The sequence below is a fragment of the Paralichthys olivaceus genome, chromosome 8, assembly GCF_024713975.1.
Source record: "Paralichthys olivaceus isolate ysfri-2021 chromosome 8, ASM2471397v2, whole genome shotgun sequence".
Lineage (NCBI taxonomy): Eukaryota > Metazoa > Chordata > Actinopteri > Pleuronectiformes > Paralichthyidae > Paralichthys > Paralichthys olivaceus.
In genome coordinates this window covers 18,191,108-18,208,652 of record NC_091100.1, presented here as the reverse complement: position 1 = coordinate 18,208,652, position 17,545 = coordinate 18,191,108, and the positions used below count along the sequence as shown (strand labels likewise).

Here is a 17,545-nt window from a genome sequence, read left to right as displayed (position 1 = left end):
CAAATATCAAAAATGTCCTATCTCATCAGTCTTTTCCTGTTTCTCTCTGACTCAACATTCCTGATTAGACCGGGCAGCTGCTGTGACACACAATGTCTGATGTGGGTGCAGTTGCTGCGCCCCACCTCCACAGACATGCCCTCTGACCTTCAGCCGGAGGTATATATAACGGCGGTGGACAAGAGGACGGCCCCTGGCAGTCAAGATGAAGGCTCTGGTGTCTGCGTGCTGCTTGCTGTCTCTGCTGGCCCTGTCTGCTGCAGGTATGGTGGAGGAAGATATGGCTGAAATATTAATGTGTAGCTCTGTTAGATGCATTGAGGGAGTTATTTCAACAGGTGTGCTGTGCAGAGGGAAATGCTGATCCACTGCTTTTGGATGGCTGCTGAATGAATTTGGAGTGTCATTGAACCTATCAGAGCTTTATGTACCTTGTGGAGACTTGGAGTGACTGTGGGTAATGATGTGTGAGTCATTAATGATGGAGCAGCTAAAAGATACATCTGGGTTTTTGAATTTTTAATTTCATCCGTGTAACACAATGATGGAAGGTATGATTATTTTGGACCCGTACACGTTCTGTTATAAAACATCCAAAAGCAAATATCTTGTCAAAAGGGGGTCTGTGATCTCTTGTGTCAGTTACGGATCCTTGAGGTGCAAAAGATTGAGAGCCACTGCTATATGTTACTGTGTGGTGCAGTGCAGAGCTTTGTGCCAATGTCAGGGCTGAGGTGTGACACCAGCTGATGGAAACTGTCCTGTCTGCTGCTCATTCTCTGTGCCCTAGAGAGAAACGCAGCAACAGAGTGGACTTGGACTCGCTTCTGGTCTCACACTCTGTGCTGCAGCCAAAAAGCTGAAGCTGGAAGAAATAGCTTCATTTTTTCCCCCCACTCCATTTCTTTCACCGTCCTTTCACAGCAGTTTCACGCCTGAATGCAACTCCACTCTGCCTTGAGGATGATTTTTGGCATTTCACAGAAACTTTTGTTCCCTGTTAAACCAATAAATTAGTTTGAACTGAGAAAATCTGAAATTACAGCCATTGACACGTTCATTTGAGGTTTCCAAAAGTTTCAGACCACTGTCATGTGATCCTTGGTTAAAGCTGAAGCAGAGAATACCCTTGTCTGCCCTTGGCACCGACTCATTTTGGTCTCCACAAGTTGCCATAGTCAGGTGTCTTGCACCAGTCGTCATTAGATACTGTGTGCACTGATACACGTCTCTTTAAGACCTCCAGGAATGCACAGATGTGTTTATCATGTATATATACACATGCATGAAGATTTACTCACATGCTAGAAAATATAAAGGCATACAGGAGTACAAATACACTGTATTTATTCAGCTTAAGCTTCACCGCCTTTAATGTCTCAGTAGAGCTTCATCACTTCCACTCTGCTCTGTCTACAGAGCTGCTAATCTCTCATTCCTGTAGGCCAGCTCTGAGTACAGGGGATGTCCCAGCTAAAACAGGCCTGAGAGCCACAGAGCAGAGGGCATGTAGGACCAGGGTACAGTAGCCCAACTGTTGGGCTGTTAAAAGTTACATAACTAGAGGAGCAAGTGCTCTTCAAAGTCGAGGTAAAGGGGAATAAATGGAAATAGTGACAGACCCCAAGTGACAGCAGCATCACAAATAAATAAATACAAATCTGTCCCCTGTGAAATCAAATTAAAATACCTAAAAAAAAGTCAGATCCTGTTATGTTAAAGAAAGTGAAAGAAAATTCCTGGATTCACCCCTTGATCCAGATCCCTCACCCATACCACGTCCTTCCACCAAGTTTCATATTAATCCGTCCTGTGGTTTTTGTGTAATCCTGCTAACTCTCAAACAGTTGCAGATGAAAATATAACCTTGCAGATCACAGTGCAATCCGAAAGCAGCTCGCCTTGCTTGGGTTAGCCAGCCATTATTAATTAGAACGGGTGCTATGATGGGTGCAATTCCTTTTTTTTCATAAATGAATCAGGAATGTATAACCACGGCTGTTTGCATGTATGTTTGCATTCCTGGTTACTTTTGCTTTAAGAGGAGTAGGCTAAAAACACAAAATGTGCATGTGTGCAAGCAAATCAAGTCATCATTTATTTGGCCGGTAGTTACACGCTGAGCAGGTTGTATGTCATCATCCCTGGTGCTGATGCATTTTACTGTTCTTGGTCTGTGAAAAGATCCTGCGTCACGCTCGGCCACAGCGTTACAGGAATGTGTAGCAGCAGGCCGGCCTCATGACAATCACAGGGAGGAGAGGAGCGTCACACTCTCTGAAAATAGGAGTGGAATTATCTCCCCTTCTTTTCACCCACTGACTCATTGTGGGACTATTTCTGTCTCAAAGAGGCTCCATCCAGCACCGCAGGCACCTGTCCCACTCTGTCCCACTCTGTCCCACGACACCGCATGCTACCCAGGCTCCACTGCAGCAGCAGCAGGAGCCCAGAGTGAAGAACCACCACAAAGGCACATTACGTTATACTTTGATAGTCAAAAGATCTTCACACTGCACAAATAAATCCTCTTGTAATGAGTACACTACATTAGAAACAGCCACTAGCAGCCAAAAATACATTAATACTGCTTCCAAAAGGGGGGGAGGGTGTGTCAACATGCACTAAATATTTTGGAATCACTGATAAAAACAGAACCTGACTGAGGAACTGCAAATGTGGTTTTCCAAATTTTATTTTATTCTAATTGATCGTTTTTGCTTCTCCCCTCTTTATTCTGCCAAACCGGACAGAATCTCTCAGAAATTCCACTGTCTTATTTTCACGTGTTGTGTCTCTCATGTTTTCCTCCCTTGCTGCCTCATCTTTTTCCGTCTTCCTAATTTTGTTAACTTTAATTCAATTTGGCCTTCCACAGCTCCTCGCCCAGCAGAAACTGATCCCTCTAGTTTGTCTCCATAACTATCTCAAGGCATGCAGGGTGGGGGGAGCAGTCGGTAAACTAAATTTAGCTTGTACGATGGCAAAAGCCTCAAGTTTACATGATTCATGTGAAAAGCAATTGTTTTAAATCAAACATGAGCTCTTTCAGCAGTGAGAGAGATGGAGCGTTTGTCTAATTAATGACGTCTAATGACAGTGTTGCTGCTTCCTACACAAGCCAGGCAATAAATGGATCATTTATCTCATCAGATAAAAGAGAAACAAACTAGTAAACAGTCATTAGGGACTGACCTTGTTATGTAGTGTCACTTAACTCATCCTCACCTACTCACTTCAGGATCTTGGCCACCAGCCTGTTTTTCCTGTTACAACACAGACGATGCTGCAGCATTATGTCTCTGGACAGCGTCCAACTCGCTCTCATGGCTCAATCAGATCAGCATCCAACCGCCCTTCTCAGGTTACCCCTTTTGCTAATGCCCAGGTCATTCTGTTTCACTCGTTTAGGAACACCTACGGTACAGTTAAGTCTGGCCAAGACACGTTTTATGAGCCCCCCAGGCCACGCTGGATACCAGAGTGCTGGACAGGTCTGGCTCACACCTCGACCCCTGTCAGTTACAGCCAGCAAGTGCACGATGAATACATAACTGTCTCCTCACCGTCTGCAGTAGCTTCATGGCATCCTGTTAAAATCTCACTGCAAAGACGATCAGCAGATCTGTAAATCTTCAGTTCCTGCCTCAGGCGACCTGTGTTGGACATCATTCTCTCTTATGATTTTGATTTGAGGCATAAACTCTTCAGCCTGTTAGAAAACATTTCCACTGTGATCAGTGACGGCCAAGATGAACACTGGAGAGTTTGACTGCCATGACCACATTCTTACCTTTGCTCAGACCTGACGTAAGCCTTTATGGATTGTGACTGTTAGTTAAAAAAAAAAGCCAAGATCACAGTGCAGAAGACATTATAGAACCAAACAGATTTTCACACAGTCTGCAAAGAATATGCTGTGAGAAAATAAGGTTGATGTTCTGGTCAACTATGCTGACAATCCTGTTAGAGGTGACAAGCAATGTCATTACAACAAAACTGTCTGCTGTGGGATTCAGGGCCTTAAAAAAGGGGAAACCCAGATAGCATACAGACGTGGGCCACACCAGGTAATGATGCAGCACTTGACAAAATGGACGAGAACCTTAAGTGGCCCATGTAGTAAATGGTAAATATGGCCCAAATAGCACAGACATATTCAGGACACCTTTGGAACCTTTGATTGACATGGAGTATTGCTGTGGCTTACCTGTGGCTAAGATCTGGCAAATAGGAGTGGACCCCACAAGTGCTATCATTCGATACAGTATCAGGGCCAGATGACAGTGTGGGCCAAATCTTGGTGGGCTCATCTTCAAGGCTTTACAATTCCAAAACAACCTTATCAACTTCATCATAGATTCACAGAAGCAGTACACGTGGAGGTTGAATCTGCAGCTGATGGCACAGTCTCATTTTGATAGAGTTGCTCATGTCAGCCAGTAGTTGCAAACACCTGTGAGGCTGTGCGTGGCCCTTTAAGAGTCAGGACTACAGGCCGATTGGTTGATTGGTTGGTCCTAGTTGCTGAAGCAGCTTTTCTCACCCACTTATTCATTACCCCCTATAGTGACTTCTATGTAGAGGACTATGTACTGAGCTCATCAGCAACAACCTCTCGCACTCTACTCGGCACATTTTCTCTGTGAAGGTAACTATGTAATTATAATAATATGCAAAGCATGTTGGAAGTGGAGGTCACATGACTGCTGTCACAAGCACTTACCTGAGCAGGTGAGCGCCTGTGTCTGCTGCCTCACACATTCACAGTAACCTGCACCTTTGTTGCAGAGTGTTCTCTGTTCAGTTGCCGAGTGTGTTATGTAAGTAGTTAATATCAATTTGTTGACGTTGTTTGATGAAGTAAGATTATGATTTGATTTGAATATGTTTGATTCAGAGCTGTATATTGATTTCTATATTGTGGGAGAATCTAGATGCTGATTTGTTTGTTTCATTGTAGAAAATTAAGCCACAATCACCTGGTTTATTCAATAACTCACACTAAGTATAATAAAATAAAATAAAAATTGGTACAATTTGTAAGCTGACCCAAATATAGACAAGGGGAAAATATACTTAAAGCACTTAAAAACCAGTGTTACAATAAAGAAAAAAAACGTTAAAATAAATAAAACCTTAATGGATCAAATGTATAGATAAGACACAAGCACCTGTTAGGATACAGATAAAGTTAGGCCCATAACTTTATGGTTTTGATTCACTCTTATGCTTCTCGCCATTAGCATCGTTTTCACCCCAAACAGACGGATCTGTGTGAATAAGCCCTGCAAATATACTTTGCCTCCCAGCGCAGCGAAAAAACAGACACTCTTAGCAACTATGGACGTACTGGAGAATATTTCTCTTAAGGAGTTGGTGTCGACCAAAAACAGAGCTAAAACAAATATTTTACCAACAATTGCAAGGTTTCCCAAAACATGTCTCCAAATGAATGATGACTGGTGGATGTGTAAATAATCAGCCAGTTTCTACCAGTTCGTCTTAACATATGTCAATGTTGTGTTCACAACTTGTTTTGAAAACCAGATATTGCGAGTTTAACAGTGTAAGACTATCTAAAGCTGTCATCACACATGCTAGCTTCTTCCTTAGCAATAGTTTGCTCATGATGGGCACCAGTCCAGAATCCTTACGTACATGTAAAACCCGTAACAGCTGCCTCCTGACCCTGTCTTGTAACTCGAACTGTAGACTTACATTTAGCTGCCTGATATCACATTGTGTGCCACTATGCGTCCCTCTGTCGTGAACCACTCACAGGCAGTTATAATTAAATAGAGGTTGTGGCCTTGTGCCCCTTGTGCACTGTGGTTGTGACGAGTATCTAATGTACATGTATGCATATGGTGCAACAGTGAGGGAGTTCCCTGTTTTAGATATGATTGCTTTGAAGCCATATCAATAAAGACATCAGACATCAACTCTGCTCAGCATCATATGATGTTTGTTGTCTGTTTACCTGCATCTGATCTATGTGATTGAGCAGCTTGTAAATGTTCTCTGAATTTTATTGACCTAAAATTAAGAATTAAACCATCTTTAGTTGTTTACTTGATGAAACTTAATGTCAATAATCGAACTAAAAGCCCAATAACCCAGATTTAATAACTTAGTTGAGTTAAAAAGACTATACAGGAAGTTAATGTTCCATATCAATGGCTGTCCTAGGCCCAATTGTAATATATATAGGTTTTATATATTTCAGTTATTGTGTGTTGCTGTTGTTGTTGGGTATTAGAATTTTTCTTTCATATAATGACGAGGGATGGACCACTGACAGTCATCCTGATCCCAGGCCTATAGTCTACAAACCTAATTTATTGATTCACTGATAATTATTGATTTGATATGAATGTAACATGTTGATTCAAACCCTATGAGACAAATTGTGATTTGTGAATATGGGCTATAGAAATCTAAATTGATTGATTGAGCTTTATAGATGCATATATGTTTGGGATAGTTCCTCAAATCTCTGCTGTACATTTAAATACTTCCTCCAATAAACATTCTGATTTCATCTCTTTTCATTTTTACCAGACTTTGGTGGTTAATATAAGTGAAGTTTAGGTGGTCTACTGTCTGGGAGTCAAAGCTTAAACTGAATTGTTTCAAAAAGTAACACATGTATTTCTGTGTAATCACATCATCTTTCTTCTGTCACCCTCACAGATCTCCTGACAGGAGCCTCTGTCCACGATGTGGATCTGCAGCTCCAGCAGCCAGAGGGAGACCTCTTCTCCTGTAGGTGTGACACAACGGAGGAGCACTCTAGCCAGAGCTCCTCCAATGACACTCCGGCCCCAGAGAGGGCCATGTGTCAACCCTGCTCACCACCGCCAGTTTTAGGCACCAAAGAAGAGGAGCCAACCTCCACTCCAGAGCATGAGGAGGAGGAAGTAGCTTCCACTGAGGAGGTGGCAAGTGATGGAGAAGATGGGCAGGAGGAGGAACCTATCCAGGAGAGGGTAGAAGAGGAAAGAGAAGAGGTGATGCCTGAGGAAGCAACTTACGAAAAGTCTGAGGAGGCTGAGTCATCGGATCAAAGTGTGGAGCAGGAGAAAGAAGCCGAGGCTTTGTCATCTGAAGAAGAAGAAGAGGAGGAGAAAACAAAGGAAGGAGAGGATGAATTGTCTCATGAGGACAAGGAAGTGACAGAACCTCAGGAAGAAGTTGCAGAGGAAAAGGAGGAAGCTGCTGCTGAAGAAACAGTTGAGGGACCAGAGGGTAAAGACACAAAGGAGAACACAGAGACAGCAACTGAGGAGGAGGAGAAAGTAGTGGAAACTGTTGATGAAGTCGTGGAGGAGGAAGCTGCTGGAGATGCAGCCGAGGAGGTCGCTGAGGCTGAAGCTGAACCACAAGTAGAACCAGAGGAGGTTGTCGCAGCAGATTCTGTACCTGAAGAAGCGGAACCAGAAATCGCACCAGAACCTGTTGAGGAAGTAGCTGTGGTGGATGTCCCAGTGGAGGCTCATGTTGTGGAAGAGGCACCTGCTGCTGATGTTGTTGTTGAGGAGGAGAGAGTCACTTCAGAGGAGCCTGTAGAGTCTCATACCAAAGGTACATAATAATAATATAATACCATAAAACTCTTTTCACTGACACCTCAAGCCAATGTCTTGTCTTCAGTCTCAGCTCAGAGTACAGGAGGGATCCTGTTGAGGTAAATATGGCCTCATCCTTTTGTTACTCTTGTAATTAATGAAACGCGCCGTGATCTGGTGTCTAGGTGGTGACACTTGCTACCAGATGATGGCTGAGTCTTTTTCTTATTTCAGTTTGTAAGACAAGATATTGACAAAACAAAACAACGACAGTGAATACAGGCCAGCTAACAGAATGGAATGACAAAGCACAGTGTGTGATGAAAATAACTATAACAATGATCATGATGATTTGGCAGAGAGCGTAAGAAGGGACATTTATAAAAATACTAATAACCTTATAATAATAATAATAATAATAACAAAAATTATCATCATCTTCTCGGAAAAAATAACTTAAATATAAATAAATCAAGCAATTTTACAAAATGGTGTATTCATTATTATGTGGTTGTGTTTTGTTGTTAATAATGAGAATAATCAATCATAATGCTTAGAGTCATAACAATGTCAATTCAGTCATGGTGCACACTACCTTGTTGTGGCTGAGTCGGAAAAGGTTTCACATCTCTAGCTCATATCGTACTTTATTACTTCTTTACTTGGACATCCATACAATCAATTTTAATGTTTAATTTAGCTTTTGATTCTTTGCACACTGTGAGTTAAACACAGATATATTATATTGACCATGCTTCATATTCATTAGCTATACCATGCATCCTTAGTAGTGTGTAAAAATAATATGTGGTGCATTTACACAGTGTTCGGTGCAAGCAAGTAAATAGTCCAGTACTTAACCATATAAAACCCCAACATTTTTACACCTGTGTTGTTGTATCTCCACCCCTCCACCAAGGCCACTTTATTACCATATACTTTATGCATGTTTTTTAAATTGGATAGATCCGGACCAAATTTGCCCCTCCATAAATATCAGCACTCCACACATGCTAGATTATTTGAGAAAACCAAACATTTGATAAATGTCCTACTTCACAATGTTAAAGAAAGTGAAAAGCATATTGCTGGATCTGCCCCTAAATTTAATCTGCTCCAAAATTGATCCTTCGAAAAAATCCTTTTTTGATCCATACCACATCCTTCTATCAAGTTTCAAGACATCAGTTTAGGTGTTTTTACATGATCCTGCTAACAGATGAACAGCAATGTAAACATTACCTCTTGGTGTAGGTAATAAAACAACTTCAAAACATGCAGGTGGACGGACATTTTTTAACCTTTGGACAGAGCCTGGCCAGCTGTTTCCACCTGTTTCCAGTCTTTATGATAAGCTAAGCTAGATGGCTTTTGGCTGTAGCTTCTAACCTTAAAGTCATGAGAGAGGGTGTCAATGTTCTCATCAAAGTGACAATGAAAATTTGTTGCAGGCCATATAAACCAAAACTAAAATCAAGTAAAGCTGGAGGAAGATGTGCACTATTCATATTCTAGCAATCCAAACATTATGAATATGTAAAGCATCTCTTATGAGATCAAAATCCTGTTTGGAAATGTGAATAGTTTCACTGGATACATTTAACTGGGTCATGAAAATGACAGCAAAGGTCTCAGTCTTCTTCTCTTTCTCTCTCAGGTATGCCAAACAGCCAGAATGTGACACTGTGTGTAGCTAAAGAGGAATTAGCAACAACCTCTGCTACAGAAATAAGTGGACTGAAATAGCAGAGGAAATGAGCGGACAGATAGACAGACAACAGCATGATCTAACAGTTGGGGCCTGTGCTCAGCCCAGGTGTTCTGGTCACTCAACGCTGAGGAAGCCACTTACATGCGGCGTCACATTTATTCTGTAACCGTGTTTGAGTTCTTGCTGTGAGTTGTGTTGGTGAATGTTAGTGGATAAGAGGCTTTGGTTCGTTCGACACGTAACATTGTCAGCATGATGCCAAAGAAGTAAGCAAAATTGTTTTCAAGGCCTTCTTTGTCAGATGTCTAATTTCCTATAGTCAGAGGTTTAATTCATGTCAGGACAGAATGAATCCAAATGAATAAATATCCGATATTTGTAATGTTTGGAGAATTTAAAGGTTCAGTGTGTTGAATTTAGTGACATCTAGAGGTAAAGTTGCATGTTGCAGCTGAACGCTCCTCATCTCACCCTCCCCTTCCCAACATGAAATAAAACCTGTGGTGAAGTTCAGTTGTCATAGAAACTCAAAAGGTTTTAATTTGTCCAGTTTGGACGACAGTAAAAAAAACATGGCAGCCTCCACAGAGAGAGGACCCCCCTCCATGTGAATATAACGTTTTTAGATATAAAGGCCCATTCTATGGTAAAGAAAACAACAATTCATATAATTTAGATGAAACACACCAGTGAAAACATCACTAGGATTATTTTATATTCAATTACTGCCAGAAATCCCTCTCAGCTAAATGTTACACACTGGATCTTCAAGTACAAAGAAAGGAGGATAAGTTGCATAGATGCCATTAAGAATGGAGTGGAGGTGGTTCTTTGTAATATGCACCTAGTAAAGAAGATCCTGACTTTGTCAAAGAGCTGAACAAAACTTTGGGGGCTAAGGAAGGGCAAATTATTTTATCTGGGGATTTTAACAAAGCACTGGATCCTATTGTTGATAGAAGCTGATTTCAGGGATCAATTATACCAATGATGAGTTAAAAAGTTGGCTGAGGACCTAACTATGGTTTGTCAGTTCAATCTAGGGACCACAGACAAATTGTCATCTGTATGGGAACAGATATGAGAAGACTTTTGACCATGACAGTTGACTGAAACTCTCATCCTCTGACCAGGGCAAAAAGCGGATAAGGCAGCGGGCTCGACCAAGAGGGACCGCTCTCACATTGAGGACACACTGAAACTGGCCACTGCTGAACCCTCGGCCAAGTTCTCAGGTGAGAGACAGATTCATATCATTGACATGGGACTGTGCTGAGTCCTTCATGCGAACGAGAACAACCTCTACCACAAGCACATCTGTACCCAAACATGCCAACACATCCCCCTTGATCAAAAACGGCCCCTTTTGTAATAATAACCATTTCAAATGTCTTTGGCTGCGGAAGTGCCCGAAGTTATGGACTGAAATTAAAATGAGGCGAATGTTTTGTGGACAATAAAGAAAAAACAGATGTTGATGAAAGTGAACGAATGGAAGTTTGAGGTAATCTTCGGGGCTTTTCTGTTGAAACTATTGTGAAAATTGCTTCATGATGTCTCAGTCCTGAGGCCTTTTATAAGTGAGTGCAGCGTGCCGACATGGCTCAGGCAGGTGATTCATCAGTGCAAAAGTGCAGCTCGGCATGGACGCCTCTCTGCTCTGCTCAACCACGTTCATCTTGTGCTGCAGCCAAGCAGAGGCAGCCTCTTAATTCACCTCAGCTTAATTCAATCAACTTTTCTAGGGCAATTCATCACATGCTGCCAAAGCAGATGTTGTAATCAGCAATGGTAGCAAGGACATCAATAATCCTCCTCTCCAAAATGACTTCTCACATTATATTCCGATTAATACATCCCATTTCCCCTCTCTCTCACCCTCTGCAGCTGCCATGAAGAAGCTGTTGGACATCTACCGCACAGCCATCAAGCCAATGGAGCAGGCCTACAAGTACAACGAGCTCAGGCAGCATGAAGTCACGGGTAAGATGCAGTACTGCACAGTTTGCTTTAATAGACAAATATTGCAAACAAGTGTATCAAGGTTTTACTGGTCATCTGCAACAACAGAAAGCTATGGGGTAAATATCATGCCATATTACATTAAAAAAACGTCTTTGAAAGGTTGAAACGTTTTGAAATTTTGCCTCTAGGACCCGACTTTTTTTCAGACCGTTAGTTTATGAGTTTTGGATCAAATCAGCGGGACAAGGCTGCAAAAAAAATCATTTTTGCAGAGATTTGAGGGTTTTTTTCAGTCAATCAAAACATTATGCACGGCTCTGCAATTAATCGACTCCAGTTTTCAGGAAAGTAACAGTTGTTTATAAAACCGTAAGGAGCAGCACATCATACCTGCTCACCTGCGTTCCGCTATCAGCTCACCACACTTTTGAATACAGACAGAACAGTGGGGAACCAATGTAGTCATCACAAAGTAGAGAAAGAGGCAGGAGCTGACATTATTCAAACCAGACACACACACACACACACTCAGACACACACTCAGTCTGTCTGCTGAGGATTAAAGGGGACGTTGTGTTGGCCAGACTCCGGACTACTTTGTTCCAACACTTGAGGCCAGAGAAGAGCTTTATTTATGCTAAGGAGCAGGATGAGGCAGGATGTGTCCTGTGACTCTGGGACACCTTGTGGTGCACAGGGGAAAGACACAGACAATCAAAACGACAGTCATCTAAATGTCAGCTTATTTTTTCATTAACTGTACCATTAAATTAAAAAACTTTGACTCCTAATTTATTGAGCAACTTCTCGGCTTGTTGCTTTTTATGCTATGAGGTTTTGTGTGTTAAATTGACCTTTTGGCCTGAGGGTGGCACTAGAGAGCAGCTCATGAAGGGTCATGGGAGTGTTTTCAGCAGTTATTAGAAATCACACTGGGTGATATGGCCATAAATTATATCAAGAAAACCAACTTCCTATCAGTCGATATCGATAATTATCACGATAAATGTCAGATGATTCTTTCTTTCAAGTTAAAAGACTGATATTTGCTTCTGAGTGAAGGCTTCTTTAAGAGAATGATAAACACTTTATCAACATTTTATAAATTTAAGGAGAATCAATTATATGTTTTACCTCCTCTCTGTGTTTACACAGTGCATAAGCACATATCAATTAGCTGAAGCTTTTATCCAAAGCAACTTACAATAAATGCATTCAACCATGAGGGTACAAACCCTGAGCAGCAAGAATCATGAAGTGCATGAGCTGCAAAAAAGCCAAACTACAACGTGCTACATGTAAGTGTAATATATAAGTGCAACTAGCTTTTTTTTCATATAGTTATGGCTGCATCTTAATAACAATGGTTGTGCAAAGATTCAAGAGCACAATATATTTTGACAACTCATTATAGTATACTGAGAAATGACAATTTTTTTGTAAAGAAGATTTTTTTCCTTCTGTATGTCTTTTTTTCCCAATCTTTCTCATTCTGTCTCTCTTTCTCTCACACTCACTATCATTGCAGACAGTGAGATCCCCTCTAAGCCCATGGTTTTGTTTTTGGGCCCCTGGAGTGTCGGCAAGTCTTCCATGATCAACTACCTGCTGGGTCTTCACGGCACCTCCCAGGAACTCTACACAGGTTCATACTGAAACAAAACAAAGAATAGAACTAGTGTAAATCATCAGGGTTTTGATGAATTTGTTTACATTTCTTGTTTATTCACCATAAGAGCCACCACATCCTGCAGAGGCAAGGAAAGCTGGCAATACCTGGGGCTCCAAGTTAAGAGGGGGCCCCCAAGAGCAGCTGATCCACAGCAATGTCCATTTTGAGAGACTCCCCCACAGTCATTGTTTAGCTACGTACAGGAGACTGCAAGGAAACCTAAGTTGAACCTGTGTGTTAGCTTCCGCTAAAATACAGAATGACAGTAATACAAGTATAGGAGAGCCCGAGATGTCGCAGCCAGTTCTACAGAAATACCTGAAGTTATCCACATAAGCTAGTTGTCATAAAAGACTACGTAAAGCTATAGTGATAAATGTCAAGGAATGTATTGCATTGATCAATGGTGTGGTTTTTTACTTTAAAGTTATCTGGTGTCACATTAAAAACTAGCTGGAGCAAAATCACAGTTTTTTTTTAACATTTTCAAATAATAACATCTACTTATTAAATTAAATGTATCTGGTAGGAAATAGTTAATCATAATGTGAACCTATAGTTAAACCCTTTTTATTCTTTTCTAAAAGTTAAATTTAAAGTTTTGCCCTATGTATATTTAATATATTCAAATAGTTCCCTCTTTATTCTTCCACCAGGTGCTGAGCCCACAACCTCTGAGTACACTGTCATAATGCATGGTGAGAAGTTTCGGTCCATAGAGGGCATCGTCATGGCAGCAGACAGCTCACGGTCCTTCTCGCCCCTGGAGAGGTTCGGGCAAGGCTTCCTGGAGCGGCTGGTGGGAGTTGAGATGCCCCACAAGCTGCTGGAGAGGGTCACCTTCGTTGACACACCCGGCATCATTGAGAACCGAAAGCAGCAGGAAAGAGGTTATTGTTACTGATGGAAATGTTTTCGCATCAAATCAGCAGGAAGCAAATATCAATTTGTTTATCTTTGTCTTGTTCCATTGTTGGGATAAAATATGTTTTCTTTTTACCTTCTAAAATAGCTTTTGGTTTCTGGCAGCATGATTCACTCGAGGAAAACCTCAGCCTTGTTCATACATTTATGTCACGTGCTTGAGGTGAAAGATCAGTAGCATTCAGGGGATGAGCCGCGGTGTAGAGGACCCACTGATATACAAAAATTTTGTGTCTTATCCGTCATGCTGCATTTTTGGAATTTTACAGAATTGGAAATTATATTTTTTTTTTATCCCTCCTATCCTCAGGTTACCCTTACAACGAGGTGTGCCAGTGGTTCATCGATCGTGCTGATCTGATCTTCCTGGTGTTCGACCCCACCAAGCTGGATGTGGGCGGAGAGCTGGAGATGCTGTTCAAGCAAATGAAGGGCCGCGAGTCCCAGATCCGTCTCATCCTCAACAAGGCTGACAGCCTCTCCACCCAGGACCTGATGCGCGTCTACGGGGCCCTATTCTGGAGCATGGCACCTTTAATCAACGCCACAGAGCCCCCTCGGGTTTATGTCAGCTCCTTCTGGCCCCAGGACTACTCTGCTGACACCAGCAGAGAGCTCTTCATGAAGGAGGAGATCTCTCTGCTGGAGGACCTCAATCAGGTACAACTTCCTGAATTGTTTTAATTTACAATATGATTTATTTGGTTCAATAGGGTTTTTTTTTCAACCATGTTTATAAATGTGGATGTGTAAATGAACGGCACTTACAAAAACTTTGAAATCGGCCTCTCCTGGCTAATCTTATGGGGAAACTGTCCACACAAAGGGCTTTGTCTTGGTCTTGGTTTCTAAGAGTCTGACTGGCAACATTGCACATCCCACTCAATGAGGGCCTAGGTGGAAAAAATACATGAAATGAACAGAAATCGATTTAGTGATTGCTTCACTAAACCATGGGTACAATGAATTTCAGTGACGGTAATGTTTTTTAAAAAGTGAAAACCATAATTGTGATTTTTAAAATAACATTCATGTTGCCGACATCATTTGAAAACGGCAGTGCTTAGTGGGACTGTCATTTTCAGTTCAGTGGAAGCAGTAATCCTCTCAATAATTCAAATTGTGTGTCTTTCTGTCTCTCCCCCGCTGTTTATTATTTCTTTTTCTCTCTGTCTGTTCGTGTTCCTCTTTCTTTCTCCCCTGCAGGTGATCGAGAACCAGATGGAGAACAAGATCGCTTTCATCCGCCAGCATGGCATCCGTGTTCGCATCCATGCCCTGCTGGTGGACCGCTACCTCCAGACCTACTACGACAAGCTGGGCTGGTTTAGTGACCCCTACGAGGTCTTCCAAGACATTGTCAATGACCCTGACAAGTATTACATCTTCAAGTCCATTCTGGCCAAGACCAATGTCAGCAAGTTTGACCTTCCAGACAAGGAGGCCTACCAGGACTTCTTTGGTGTTAACCCCATCTCCGGCTTCAAGCAGCTCTCCCACCACTGCAGCTGGTCCAGAGGCTGTCTGCTGGAGAAGATCGAGAGAGCCATCTCGCACCAGTTGCCAGCTCTTCTCAGCAGCGTCAGCAAGACCACAGGCACTTCCGCCCCAACGAAGGCTGCACCGGCAACACCGCCACCTCTCCCTGGCACCTGCGAAGGTCCCGGGTGTGAAGAGAAACCCAAGAATCGCTGGAGGAGGCAGTGAGATGGAGGGGAAGGGTGCAGGAGGAGGAACAGAGGAGGCAGATGGCAGCAGCAGAAGCAGCAGCCAGAGGGTTTCCTGAAGTAATCTCCTCTGTTGTCATGTTCAGGACTGGATGTGGGGAGACTGAGCAGAGAATGAGAAAGAAAGGGAGTAGAAAATGTGAAAAAATATAAAGCACCAAAAGGATCTGAAGTCAGAAAGTATTTAAAGATACTCGTTAGTGCTTGTTTTTATCTGTATGCGTCATAGGGAGGGGTTTTACCAAACTATGACAGAAAATGTAGATGACAGAAAATAAATAAATAAATATTCAAATACTTTTCTATGACTGTATAACTCTCTGCTACTCTCTGTACAATGAAAGTGTTTGCGTTGAGTATTTTTGTAAGACACAAAAGTGTAGCACAAGAGGCATGTAGTCAACTTTCTAAAGCCATTGCAGTCTGCAAAGTGTGAATGTGTGCAGAGGTTTTCTTTTCTTTTCTCCACCCTCCTCCAACAGGGAGAAAAAATAAAAAGCCTTTATTTCTACATAGCTGCTTGTGATACCGTATGTTTGTGAAATCTGAGATTGTTGTTTTCTTGTGTTGTTGAAAGTTATTCTTTTCTTATTCCTCACTGTTTTCAAGTTTGTACATTATGTATTCAAGTGTCTTTCTTCAGAGAAATGTTGCCACTCCATCGTTTGTTTTGTTTGCAAAGTCTGAAGATGGTTTGTCAAATCTGCTGTGCTGTGTATTTACAGTTAAACCAGTGTGGGACATTGTCACGTCAGGGCACATACTGTATTTCCTCATTATTGGGACAATAAAATAGATAGAAGGGTTCTCTGTGTTTTATTTAACAGTGATTATTTACTAACTAAAAACTACAGTAACTTAGTTTTTTGTATGACGCTATTCCAAGTTTATTATAGAAATGATTTGTTATCATAACTAATTGCACTCACTCCAACACAGAAAACCCATTTAAACTTTTCAAACGCTCAGCTTGATCAGGACATCTTCGGATGTACTTAGTTTTCCAATATATTTATGCTTTCAGAACTATTAAAAGAGAAATGTTTCCCATTGAAATTAAGTTATGAAATGAAGTTCAATTACTTAAGCATAGACTTTTAGCTAAAGACCTAATAAAAGCTTTAAACACTCACAGGATTTTCAGCTATTTCATTAAGCTATTTCAGCCTAATTCAACTTTTTTATATTTTGTAAAGTTTGATGATTTTTCTTAGAGCCTTAGCTCATAATAATGGTCTGTGCATCACAGTGAAATGGTGATATATGTAAAATACATGTGAGACAATTTCGAATTGATTTGATTTTTTCCACACATTTTTTCCATTTATAAACTGTGACTTATAGTTGAATGTTCAGCTTCAACCATAGAGCAACTTTTCTGAGTTCTGAGTTCCATAACTTGATGTTTAATTAATAACTTTCAGTCATTTGAGAACACAGAGGAAGGAATTGCAACTAAATTTGCATATTGTAGACAAACACAAACAAAACAGCCCTTTCAAGCAAGTCTGACTGATGTGCATTAGAAGACTTAAGAGCACATAGTTCAACAAGAAAATCTCTAATTATCAAAGATTTAGCAATGAACAAAAATAAAATACAATAAAATAATGGATATCTGGTAATGTATGGTAAGTTTTGTTCAGGCCTAAATCCTCTTTTAGCTGCTTTAAGATTAGACAGCTGTATTTCTACAACTGCAAAACTTTACTACACATTCACAAAGTTGAATTGGCCAGATTTATATTCCTGTGTAAATAATTTTTGGACATGTGCACAAAAGCTAATAAACAACTGCAGACAGAGACATTATCTCTGAACAAGCTTCATTGATCCATATTTCTTTACATTCTTCATGCATTTCTTATATCATATTCTATATTCTTATGATGCATTCCACTTCAAATGCTTCAACTTGCTCAGAACCCAAAATCACACTCCCACAACAGTTTCGAGTAGCCTTCTGTACCTGCAC

General features: G+C 41.2%; 1 protein-coding gene across 1 annotated transcript; it reads left to right on the top strand.

Annotated features, from left to right (window-relative positions):
* The first annotated feature begins 120 nt into the window (after window positions 1-120).
* Window positions 121-16,376, top strand: LOC109627431 (sarcalumenin). The gene is given in 9 exon segments (XM_069530819.1): window positions 121-186; window positions 188-263; window positions 6,697-7,587; window positions 10,416-10,517; window positions 11,170-11,265; window positions 12,776-12,892; window positions 13,576-13,809; window positions 14,154-14,503; window positions 15,050-16,376. Coding segments are annotated over 9 exon segments (2,418 nt in total). The 5' UTR covers window positions 121-135; the 3' UTR covers window positions 15,551-16,376.
* The last annotated feature ends 1,169 nt before the right edge of the window (window positions 16,377-17,545 follow it).